Source organism: Balaenoptera ricei, chromosome X, assembly GCF_028023285.1.
Source record: "Balaenoptera ricei isolate mBalRic1 chromosome X, mBalRic1.hap2, whole genome shotgun sequence".
Taxonomy (NCBI): domain Eukaryota; kingdom Metazoa; phylum Chordata; class Mammalia; order Artiodactyla; family Balaenopteridae; genus Balaenoptera; species Balaenoptera ricei.
Window position 1 is genome coordinate 96,922,004 of NC_082660.1, and position 13,296 is coordinate 96,935,299.

General features: G+C 39.0%; 1 protein-coding gene across 2 annotated transcripts in view; it reads left to right on the forward strand.

Annotated features, from left to right (window-relative positions):
* The window catches only part of DNAAF6 (dynein axonemal assembly factor 6), a 43,941-nt gene that overhangs the window by 23,569 nt on the left and 7,076 nt on the right, over positions 1 to 13,296 (forward strand). For both annotated transcript variants that reach the window (XM_059911184.1, XM_059911185.1), the window contains exon 6: positions 12,167 to 12,252. In XM_059911184.1, coding sequence (XP_059767167.1) covers positions 12,167 to 12,252 — 86 coding nt within the window. The remainder of the gene's footprint in view (positions 1 to 12,166; positions 12,253 to 13,296) is intronic.

Here is a 13,296-nt window from a genome sequence, read left to right on the forward strand (position 1 = left end):
GCTTACAATGTCTCTTACACTGATATAAGAGAATCTAGAGGGCTTTTCCTCCTAGGTGACATGCATATGTTTTTCCTTAAACTTCATGAGTAGAACGCCTCTGTCTTATTTTATTTTATCTTAAATTATATTTTCTCTTTTATCTTCTATACTCTCCATCCCTCCCCACAAGACTTCTCCTATAATGGATTTGATACATATCCTTGAATACATATTTATCATTGTTTTCTGTAATTTTAAAAATTCAACAAATACTTATTGAGCATTTACTACAGGCCAGACACTTGACATACAGTGTTGAACAAAATAGATATAAGGTTCTCCTTCTCTCCAGGTGCTTACTGTTAAGAGGTCAAATAGTCCATAAGCAGCAGCACAGATTTTCATAGGTCCCTCCGATAAGGAAACAAGTCCAAAAGGATATAGTTTATTACTTATACAGACGGCATAAGCAAGATCAGCATGGTGTAAGCTCCCCATGTCCCTTTGCCCCACAGGACAACATTGAACTACAGGAGCCAGATGACAGGTGACATGAGTAGTGAGGCACTCTTGCTGAAGAGCCAACTCTAGACTGCAGCTCAGCTGTTTTACAGCCTGCCTCTCTACCCGGGGGGAGGGAGGTGGAAAATCCTATGCCTTATTGGAACCTCATGGCATCCTCTGCAAGATAGGGAGCCTCCCACAAGATAGAAAGACATAAGAAACAGCCTTGAGGCAGCTCCTCACAAGACTGCCTATCTTCTCCTGCTCTAGGAGAATCACAGGATGTTCTGCCAAGACTGAGGGCAGACTGAAGTGGAGCCCTGCCTACGTGGTCTATGTGAATAGTGCACAGTTGCCAGAATGCCATAGTGTAGCCATTTCCCTACATTTACGGTCCATAAATAAAAGTTTCTATCCTGATTGTCTTCACTTAACGTGATATAGTAACAGCAAACAATTTATATAATGCTTACTATGTGCCAGGCATTTCTCTAAGAACTTTGCGCATAGTAACTCATTAATCCCCATGCCAAAACTCTGTGAAATAAGTGCTGTTATCCCCATTTTACAAATGAGGTTACTGAAGCACAAGGAAGTTAAATAACTTGCTTAAGGTCACACATTTAAACTCTGGCAGAACTACGATGTGAATCGAGGCAGTTGGAATTTGATAGAAGTGATATGGGTACAAAAAAGAGGAAATCCAAGCAGACTTCACAAAACAGGTGGGATCTGATGACATTTGAAGAACATAATAGTTTGCCAGGGTGGAACAGCTGTCTAAGCAGAGTAAACAGAATGAGCAAAGGCATAATGCTGTGAAAGTATATGATGTGTTTTGAGCACTATATGTGATGTTCTTGGAGCCCCAGAATGCACTGGTGTGGAGTAATAAAAGATAAAACAGAATACCCAGCTTAGAGGTAGTTGTAAAAGTCTTTGAATATCATACCATATGCTGTGGACTGAATCGTGGCCGCCCCCCCCCCCCCAATTCATATGTTGAAGCCCTAACTCCCAGTGTGATGGTATTCAGAGATGGAGCCTTTGGGAGGTCATTAGGTTTAGATGAGGTCACATGTGTGGGGCCCTCATGATGATATTAGTGCTCTTATACAAAGAGATACCAGAGCGCTTGCCCTGCTTGCTTTCTATCCCTGCCATGTGAGCACGGTGAAAAGGCGGCCGTCTACAAGCCAGAGAGAGAGCTCTCACCAGAAGCCAACCATGTTGGCATGTCTGGCATTCTCAGACTTCCAGTCTATAGTATTTTGTTATGGCAGCCCAAGCAGACTAAGATACCATGAAATTGGGACTTATTTTGTGGGCATTAGAGTTCCTAGACGTTTCAAAGTAAGTGAGTTAAACAAGTAGATGTGTATTTCAGAACAACTCTAGTTGTTGGTGGAGATTATGGTAAGAGATGAGTGTGAGTTTGGGAGACTGGTGATAGGAAAACCAGTTGATAGACAGTTGCACTAGTTCAGGTAAGAGAAGTAAGAGCCTGGACTATGGCAGTGGGGATAGAGAGGAAAGAATGGTTTCAGTAAACATTTTGGAGGTACAGTTGACCCTTGAACAGTGCAAGGGTTAGGGGCGCCTACCCTCCACACAGTCAGAAATCTGCTTCTAACTTTATGGTTGGCCCTCCACATCTGTGGTTCTGCATCCATGGATTCAACCAACTGTAGATGTGTAGTATGTATTTATTGGAAAAAAAACCACATATAAGTGGACCCGCACAGTTCAAACCCAGTGTTGTTCAAGGATCCACTGTAGTGTCGACAGGATTTAGAAAGTGGTTGAATGTGATATGTAAGGGAGAAACAGGAGTCAGATTTCTAGCTTGAGTGACTAGGTGAATGGTGATGGCATTAATCGAGATATGGGGAGGTAAAGTGGTTTATATCCGGATGGTAGTCTTAGGGTAAAGTGGTTTATATCTGGATGGTAGTCTTAGGGTAAAGTGGTTTATAATCTGGATGGTAGTCTTAGAGATGTTTTTTATTCATATTTGCTCATCTGAATTTTCTATATTTTTTGCAACTACTATCTATTACTTTTGGAATGAGAGTAAACAAAGGGTGGTTTTGTTTGTGTTGTAGGGATCAGGTATGGAATGCAAAAGAGAAAGAAGGCAAAGTTCTATAAGAAAAATATTAAGTTCGGGTAATATTGAGTTTGAAGAGCCTGCAGAAAATCTTGTTGGATGTGTCCAGCAGGCTGTTAGAAATACAAGTCTCTATGGAATTCAAAGATGGAGACTAGAGATGTTGATTTTCAGAGTTGGTGTTTGCTCTCTGCAGGGGTTAGAACATAATACCACAGAGTGCTGGCTTTCATCAGGCTTGGAATGAAGTAGAACTGTTTTTAAGTAACGTGTGTGTGTTTGGAGACGGGGAGGAGTTGAGGGGGATACTAGGAAACTTGCAGAAATGGGACTGACTGGAAACAGAATAAATGGCCCTTGAGATGGGCTCAACAATCAGAGACAAAGTTCTAACAGATACATTGTAAATTCTTACTCAAGTTCCAGCCTAGGTATTGAAAACTAAGAGACATTGTCTCAATAAAATGAAGTTGGAATTGTGGCATGGCTTTAGAAATGCAAACAATGATGATGGAGAAGCCAAAAAGCTGTCCTAGAAACAAGGTGGGAAGAATGGGAACCTGCCTATCCCTGAGAAACAGGGATTACTGAGGTACCTGACCTCTTGGGTGCCAGTTGGGGAGAGTGGGAAAGGAATTTTAGGTATCAAAGATATGTAAGGAGATAGCCTGGCTTCCCCATAGGACTATTTGTGGCAGAAATGGGGATGGGTGCAGTGGGGAAGTAGGTCAGTGGATTTCCATGTTCACCCATGGGTGTTTAACAGCACACTATCTCTAAAATCCAAAAATGAATGGGGCTAGGTTTGTTGATATTCTGACAAATGGCCCATCATTTGTTCTAGGAGCAGGGACAAAACTGCAAATGGCTTGATACTCTTTTTGAGCTGCCATGGATACATAATATTTTGGTGCTCCTACTATAATGGATCTATATTGATAAGGGGACATGTTAATGTGAGTAAAAACAAGCCATTAAGCCTCTTTTTATTTTTCATTGTCACCTCCTCACTGGGATATGAGCCTTACTCCATCTTTAAACCTCACTGGGAATGGGGTGAGAGTCAGGGATGGCATAGGAGTCAGTCACCATCTGGCAGACACAACCAAGAGTCACATGTTTTATCACACATATTCATCTCAGAAAGAGCTATCAATCATTCTGAGCAAAGTGTCTGCACGTCCTCTGAGAATTCACTTCTTTCTTTAATGGCATGCTTCTCAAATCCCGATTTCTCTCTTAAGGTTAAAACAGTCATTTTCATTTACTCCTTATGAATAAACAGATTTGGCTGCTTGATAATGGAGTGGATTCTCTTTCCCATTTAAAATTCTGGAGGATGGACACATTTTTATGGTAGGCTTTCTGATTATGCTAACCTTACCTGACTGGTTATTTATCAGACTGTGTGTCAGGGAGAAGGATATTTCATCGGTAATACAATTCCTTATTATCAGCTCCAGGCAGCACAGTAAACCTTCAATTAAATTTCTGATAGTTCTTTCAGTAATATAGATACATTTATAGTTAATATCATCATAATATTTTTCCATAACAATGGTAGGAGGATGAATACCCTCCTTAAAAGCTAATCTAATTGTATAGACTTAATATATTTCTGATGATGGAATTTATATATATTTAAAATTTTAAATAATACCAAAATTAGTAGAGTTGAAAATAAAAGTCCCCGAAAATGAGAGAGATAGAGATAGATAGATGCACAGATAGAGATTGAGAAAGACAGAGAGGTAAGAGAGAGGGAGAGGGAGTTTGAGATGGGCTTAAGGTCAGGTATTAAATAAGGGTGAAAGAGATCTTATACATATTACTTGGTAACAAAATCAGTAATTTTACATTCTGATTATGTCATTTTGAGGAGGTTTCATCAAATATTTTAATTACATGGTCCAGAATCCTTGAACCAGAACTGGCAGAAACTTCTGAATCTATGCAAGCAGATTCACAGGTTGACCATAGAAAACACAAATATTTGAGGGATGGATAAAGGAAGAGGAACTCAGAAGGATACGCAGAGATGGGGAAAACCATAATAGTATCTCCCGCTGTAGAAAAGTAAAGCAGGATTAGGATGCAGAAGAAATTTTTAGATTCATCAGTTAAGAAGACTTTGGTGATTTCTGGAAGAGAGCAGCTTCAGAGGCATGGTAGGGGCCAAGACTGGGTTGCAGAAAGCTGAGAAGTGGATAGGAATTGAGGAAGAGAAGGCAGCAAATATAGATTGCTCTTTGAGAAAGTTTAGCAGTGAAAGGGAGGAGAGAGAGGAGATGGTTTGTTGAAGAGGAGGCCCGGTTTAGGGATTTTTTTTTTAGGATAGGAGAGACTTAAGAATGCTTTTCAGTTGATGACAAGAATCCATTCATTTACTCATGTAATATTTATTGACTGCCTACTACGTGTCACTAGACTTGATGAACAAACCGTAAAGAAGTAGTCATGGTATGGGCCCTTAGGGGACTTACAGAAATGGGTGGACGCATTTTTGGCTAGAGGGTGTTATTGACATTTAGTACTCAGGGGCCAGGGATGCTCTAGATCCTGCAATAAGAGGGACAGTCCTGAAAAATGAAGAGTTGTCCTGGACAAAATTAGAAAAAGAGAGATTGAAGACATGAGAGTGACCACTCAGCAGTATTCCACCCTGTTGATTACTCCTTCCTTCTTGAAACACTTTTTTCTCTTTAATGACATCACTCTCTCCTTGTTTTCCTCCCAAATCACTGGACACTCTTCATCTTCTTTGGTCCCAGATCACTGGCTCTTCTTCTCCTGCCTGAAGTTCTCTAGGTCTGTGAAAAATACCTATGTCTTTTTTTTTTCTCTATTCTCTTTCCATCTAGTCCCATGGCTTTAAATACTATTTATCTCTCTAGTCTTGACCTCTCCCGTGAGCTTCAGATTCATATAACCCACCACTTACTTGACATTGCCCACTTGTTTAATAGGCAACTCAAACCTAACATGTCCAAAATAGAACTCTTGTCTTCCCCAAACCTCTTTCTTACTGATCTTCCTCATCTCAGGAGATGGCAACAACATTCACCCAATTGCACAAGCTAAAAACTTAAATCATCCCTTATTTCTCTTTCCTTTATACCTCATATGCAATTCATCAGCAAGTCTTATTGGCTCTACTTTTAAAATATATTCGAAATCCACCTAATTGTCATTATCACAACTACCATCATCTTTCAAACCACCATCATCTCTCACCTGGACCATTATGATTCTCTCTTGATTCATCTCCCTCCTTCCACTCTTGCTCCCTTGAAAACTTTACACAGTGTCCAGAGAAATCCTTTTTAAAAAGCGATATATCAGGTCACATCACTTCTTTGCCCAGAACCCCCAATGGCTTCCTATTGCACTTAGAACAAAATCCAAAATCTTTATCTTAATCTATGAGGCTCTATGTGATCTGACCTCTACCTACTTTTTCAGTTTCATCTAATACCACATTTTCTTCCTTTCTCATTATGTTCTAGCCACCCTGGCCTTCATTCTGTTCCTTCAGTATGTCAAGTTATTTCCTGATTCTTGCTGTTCATTCCAATTGGAACGCTCTTCCCTCAGATGATGATAATTTTACCTCCTATTTCTTGCCTGTTTATTTTTAATTAATTTATTTTTGGCTGCGTTGGGTCTTCGTTGCTGCGCGTGGGCTTTCTCTAGTTGCAGCGAGTGGGGGGTACTCTTTGTTGCAGTGCGTGGGCTTCTCATTGCGGTGGCTTCTTTGTGGAGCACGGGCTCTAGGCATGTGGGCTTCAGTAGTTGTGGCACGTGGGCTCAGTAGTTGTGGCGCACGGGCTTAGTTGCTCCACGGCATGTGGGATCTTCCTGGACCAGGGCTCGAACCCATGTCCCCTGCATTAGCAGGTGGATTCTCAACCACTGCGCCAACAGGGAAGGCCTCTTTCCTGTTTAATTGCATGAGTTAGTGCATCCAGAACTACATTAAATAATGGTGGTAAATAATGGTATTATTTCTTATTTCTCCCTTCAGTTAGAATGTTTCTAATGTTTCCTCATCCAGCCCGATATTGAATTTTGGCTTGTGTGTTAAGGAACTATTCATCTATTCTGATTTTATTAAGAGTTCTAAGCAGGAATGGATGATGAATTTGATTAAATGTCTTTTTAAGATTTGTGGAAATCATATGATATTTTTACTTTTGATCTATTGGTAAATTCAATTTCTTAATATTGAAACATCTTTGCATAAATTCACTTATTCATTTACTCAACAAACATTTATTGAGTACCTATGATGTGCCAGGTACTGTTCTAATATCACTGTACTCACAGAGCATACTTTCTAGTGGGAGAGAGAAATGAACAAAATAAATGCATAAATTTTATTGTACGTTGGAAGGTGATTAATGCTGTGAAGGGGAAAAGAGCAAGGGGCAGTGATATGGAATACTAGTGTAGGTAGTGGCTGCAACTTTAAATAGCGTGGTCAGGGAAGACCTCACTGAGAAGGCAATATTTGTTCAAAGACCTGAAGGCATCTCACCTCATCAGGAAGTGAGGCTAGGATGGTGGAAATGTTATGTAAGTGGATATTTAAATCACCAATATTTAAGATAGCAGTTAATGGTAGAAATATCAGTGGAGAACAAAGAACTATTCTTAGAGAAATTGGGGTGGGAGGTCTGACTCAGGAATTGGTAGATGGTTGCAACAAGGAGGGTAATTGGTGGTATACTGTGAAAGACATGAGATTTATTTTAAAAAGCTGGAAGGAAGGGGGCAGGCCCTGTGATATAAGGGGATTGAGAGGGAAAAAAAATAGGCACAAATTGAGAAGACTATAAGGGAATCTGTCATCAAGGGAGATCCAGATTTCAGTTAAACTAAGAAAAATTGCAGAGAATATTAAAAGAGGCTTATGAAATAAGGTATGTTGTACTATGTGTTCCAGAAGACCTAATGGAAGGGTTACATGAGTTGGTAAGGGGTAGGAAATGGAAACAAAATAGAAGACCAGATGGTAATTATTAGGTGTTAAGGAAGGACTTGGAAATTGAGGCTTCCTGTATTTTGACACAGAGAGATAAAAGTGTAATGAATTTAGGGCTTCCCTGGTGGCGCAGTGGTTGAGAATCTGCCTGCCAATGCAGGGGACACGGGTTCGAGCCCTGGTCTGGGAAGATCCCACATGCCGCGGAGCAACTAGACCCGTGAGCCACAACTACTGAGCCTGCGCGTCTGGAGCCTGTGCTCCACAACAAGAGAGGCCGCGACAGTGAGAGGCCCGCGCACCGTGATGAAGAGTGGCCCCCCGCTTGCCGCAACTAGAGAAAGCCCTCGCACAGCAACGAAGACCCAACACAGCCAAAAAAAAAAAGTATAATGAATTTAGTTCTGGTAGTCTCAAGACAGATAACGTTGGTGAGGCTGTGTTTGGGGATGAGTGTGGGTAACAGTAGAAGTATGAAGGTCCTGTAGATGAGTGCTCTTACTCCAGAATGAGCTGAGCTTACTCTTGACTCCTGTGAGAGGAGAGGAGTCATGCTCCATGATCTTATGAAACAGACATGGCCATAGAGTACTGGAATGTTTCACCATGGTAACTTTATAGAAAATGTATCCATTAATATTAAAAGACATCTGTTGGTTTTGTGTCCAATTTTGGAGAACATATACCTCTATATTTTTATTCTCCAGAGGTAAATACTTATACAATTTCAAAGTAGAGGGATCCATCACCTTTAAATTTTTTCACTTTCCTATAGATTATCATTGTTCCTGAGAGTTTTTATAAAATATTTATTATGGCTGCAATGGAAAAAATATCTCACATGTGTTTCCGTAGTTAAACAATGGGAAATTAAATCACTGAAGCAATTCAGAATGGGTCCTACCCAAACTTTTTCTGTTAATCAAAGTTTCCTAATGTTGTTATGTTTCAGATGGAAACTCATATAGTCTTAGTTTCTTTGCTAAAAATCAAGTATATTGGAGGTAGTTGCTGTATTTCTGTCACATGAAAATATTTTTACAATATCTAGAACCTGTAAAGTAAGACTATCTTCCAAAGTGACAGGCCAAATTTTTCTGTATATCTTAAGCTTCACTAAAATTTCAGTAGGTAGCATAGACTGGTCAAGTTATATATATAAGGTATGTATCACTTATTCTTTTGTTCTGGCATTCAGGAAGTGACAGTTCAGGAGGAAGCCTAAAATGGTTGATCTCCAACGAACACTTGCTGTTTGGCCTTCTCATTTCAATTTTCAAACAACTTAAAATATGATCAAAGACACTCATCAGAGGACCTGGGGAGCCTGTATTAATCACTTACAGATTATAGGAATATAATGTCTTTAAGAACCACCTTGTCATATAAATTTAGCATAAGAAAAAGACAATAAAGAGGAAATTTAAAACTCAAAATGACAATCTCACATTAATGACCCCACCCCAAAGGTTTTGGCATATTAAGCCAGCTCTGTTACAACACATAGAGGAGAATAAATGAATGACAATGAAAAACAATTTGTAAGTAATTTGACCTACATTTACCCATTTCCAGGAAAACCGCAAAGTGAATTCCTAGAGAGACTAAAGGAGTAGTTTCAACTACTTGCCCGAAGACAGGATGAACATGGGAAAAAGGGATCTCACAAACTTTAAATTAGTGGACCCTTTTCCTGTTACTTTTTATTCATAAGGCCGGAAGGCAGAAGTGTAAATTGAAGTTAGTGTTGGGTATGGTGGTAGCCAGGCTTTGAGATGGCCCGCAATGATTCTCACCTCCTGATATTCATCCCTTTGTGTAGTCCCCTCTCACATCGAATGGGGCTGACCTGTATAACCAACAGGATATTACAGAAATGAAAGCGTATAATTTCTGAGGCTACATTTTTTAAAAAGGCATGGTTTCTGTCTCACACTTTTGGATCATTCACTCTGGGGAGAAGACAGCTGTTGTGTCGTAAGGACACTCAGGGCCCTAAGTCCTATGGAGAAATCCATGTGGTGAAGAACAGATGTTGCAGGAAGGGGGACTCCTTCCAGGGCCCGAGAGTGGGCTCTTGTCTAACACTCAGAAATGAATTGTCCAAGGAGACACACGTGCTGACAAAGCAAGAGACTTTATTGGGGAGGGGCACCTGGGCGGAAAGCAGCAGGGTAAGGGAACCCAGGAGAACTGCTCTGCCACATGGCTCCCAGCCTCAGGTTTTATGGTAATGGGGCTAGTTTCCGGGTTGTCTCTGGCCAGTCACTCTGACTCAGGGTCCTTCTTGCTGGTGTGCGCATGGCTCAGCCAAGATGGATTCCAGCGAGGAGGATTCTGGGAGGTTGGTAGGGCATATGGACTGGCGTCTCCTTTTAACCTTTCCCGAATTCTTCGGTTGGTAGTAGCTTGTTAGTTCCGCATTCCTTACCAGGACCTCCTGTTGTAAGATAACTCATGCAAGTGGTTACTGTCGGGCCTGGCCAGGGCGGGTGGTTTTGGTCAGTGGTTCCCCTAACACTGAGCCCTCTTGCCAACAGCCATGTGAGTGAGCCATCTTGGATGCAGATTCTCTAGCACCAGTAAAGCCTTCAGATGTCTGCAGCTCAGCCAGTATTTTAACCACAACCTCATGATAGTCCCTAACTAAGCCAGAACTACCTAGCTAAGCCACTCCTGAATTCCTAACCTATGAAAAATGTGTAAGATAATAAAAGTTTATTGTTGTTTTGAGCCATTAAATTTAGGGGGGAGGAGGTATAATTGGTTTTGGTTATACAACAATAGATAACTAATAAACAATAATATGTGACAGAACCAGAATTCAAGCCCAAGTTTGACTCCAAAGGTTGAGCTCCCAAAAGGTTGAAAGTTTCCCAATGACATTTTTAGCAATTTTCATTAGTTTACCCATTACAATAATTTTTCTTTGACATGAATTCAGTTTGCCTCCTATGTAAAGAGAGGAACATCAACCCCTTTGTCTGGTCAATGACATACTGTATTTACTAATACTGGACAAGTTAGGTCTTGGGTACAGTCAGTTCAAAGTCAATAATAACAATGTCTATTTTCCAGGTATTCAATAAAAGTATTTCTGAAGAAGTCTGATTCATGTTTCAGGAGGAGATTTTCTGTTGACTCTTCATTGAATCTTCTACTTTATGAGATATTAATGTGTACCATTAAGGAACTTAATTTGTTCCTTCTCCTGTCCCTCCTCTGAAACCATTTTAGTACACAATTTTAATTTCCTCAAGAGGCAAAATTAATGAGTTGTTTCTGAATTACCCTTAACTAGAGTTGCAAACAATTTTAAGAACCACTTTGAAGTTCTACCCAAAAGTTGTATCTAAATTTCACTTGTCATAATTTTTTTTCCTTACTCAAATGTCATTTCAACCCTGGGGAAATAATTTTTTACCTTGAAAGAGATAAACATTTCAAACTAAAGAAACAAATATTTGTACTTCTTAGTCCAGGTGAAATGAGTCATCCTGCAACTAAGGAACATCTCAACCTGACTATCAGATCTGAATGTTATTGAAGTAAGAATAGGTCTTTCTTGTCCAGTAGACTGCTCATTTAATTTGAGGTAGAGTCCCTATAACTACCTCTTTGAGAAATGTTCTATTTCTCTCATTAAAAGCATCTCTAATTAAGAAGATTTGAATTTTCAAAATATAAATTAGGAGGTAATTCTTTGTTTAATGAAAATATTAACTAAAGGATATATTTAGATAGTAGGACCTGTAGAGCTCTATTTACAAATGTTTGTTTATATACAGATTTAATAAAGTAAAATATAACTCACAGACATGTATTTATTCACATACTTTATATCACAAAAACACTATTGCCTATTTTAAGCTTCTTATAAGGAATTCCAATTTTTCCCACTACTTATTTGATATGTATTTCCTTTATAACCTGTTGCTTTTATGCTTGCTATTCCAGCTCTGAACTCACCAGATGTCCAATATTTCAAGTTTTCTAGCTCATTATTGAGATGAGACAGTTTTAAGTGAAATCTTACTAAATCAATAAATAGTCCCATTTTTGTGTAGGGGTCATATTGTTATTTCTCTTTTGTTCTGTTAACAACTTTTCTGGACCCCTACATTTCTCCAGGAAATGTGTATGGGAGTTTATACCAGGAGACTACAACATGGCATCACCAACGCACACCCAACATGAGAACTAACCACTTTTTATACAAAGTACCCAGTGATATAAAAGTAGTTGAAGGTCCCCAACTCTAGCAGGTGCACTAGTATGCACCTTCAAGCAATGAATGTACAGGCATGTAACCAAAGTGTTTCTATAATAGCTTTGGAGGCAGATAGATCTTAGTCAAATTACAGACAGTTGCCTTGGGTCACTCACTAAACTTTTCTGTATCTTAGTTTCTCCATCTGTAAAATGGGGGTAATAATCACTGCTTCTCAAGATTGTTATGAGGAAAGAGCATAGTCTGGCACATAGTCGGCATTAAATAAATATTATTTCTCATTCCCCCATATTTTACTGCACTCTTCAAATTAACTGTTCCTCAAGACAACGGTATTTTTCATTTTCTCTTTCAGATTAAAATTAAACTGCCAAATACGAACCTTTCTGAAATTGAAATCAACATTCAGGAAATGACCCTTGACCTCCGTACTCCTAATAAGTGAGTAAAACTTAGAACTAGAATAATGAATATTATAATATTAATGAATCTTTAGTCAATATCCTTTATAAAAGTGTACATAATTATTTTCTTTCACTCCTAAAGTCTGAAGAAAAGTGAAAAAGTCAATCATTCAGATGTTTGATCTAGGTAATATAAACATATATTTGTAAATACCTAGATTTTTTCCTACTTTACATGCATACATTTGGAGTAGGTTGATACCACCAAGACATAGTCCTTGACATTCAGATACAGTTTGCTTATCTGTCAGGAAAAATAGCTAGAGGTGAAAACCTCTTAAGTTGTAAGTCTTGCATGTGGCTTTCTGGTACAGTGATGGCATGAAAGAAGCAGTCTTTAAGCATATTGGATACTGTGGGGCTCTAAGGTTAAATTTGATTATATTCATCTAAAAATCAACAAAAAGTCTTATCAATTGCTTAAAACAAAAATTCTAACAGCTAATTTATCACTAGATCCTCAAGTTGCATGAATACATTTAAAAATAATGCAGATGATAATGGAATAATTCAATTAAACATTTGATATTTTCAAAATAGTCTTGTTATTATACAAGTTCAAATCATGTTCCCCAAACACAATGTATACAGTAAAATTCTGATAAAAATGTTTATCTTGAAACCTGGATAAATCAGCCCTGTCTCTCAAAACTAACTCTATAAGGAGGGAATTGATAGAACCTGGCAAGTGCTGGATAAAATGTCTAAATATCTCACTGCTTTGTTCACTTTTCATCTGGATGTATAGCATGAGCACACTTTGGTTGAGTGCAGTGTTTCTTTGTAACTCATAGACATTTCAAACTGGGTGCGGGGAGCAGAGTCAGCTCCTAGCACATTCTCTTCCTTCCATTATCAGTACCTATAATTCTCCTTTGTTGATTGTAGGGCTTCAAGAAAATAACAAAACAGGATCTCTGGTACAAAAGACTTCTGTGTGTAAACAACCCAACATGACATGCATAGCTTAACCTTGATTTCTATAGTAGATGCATTTAACCCCAAATGATCTACAGATGAA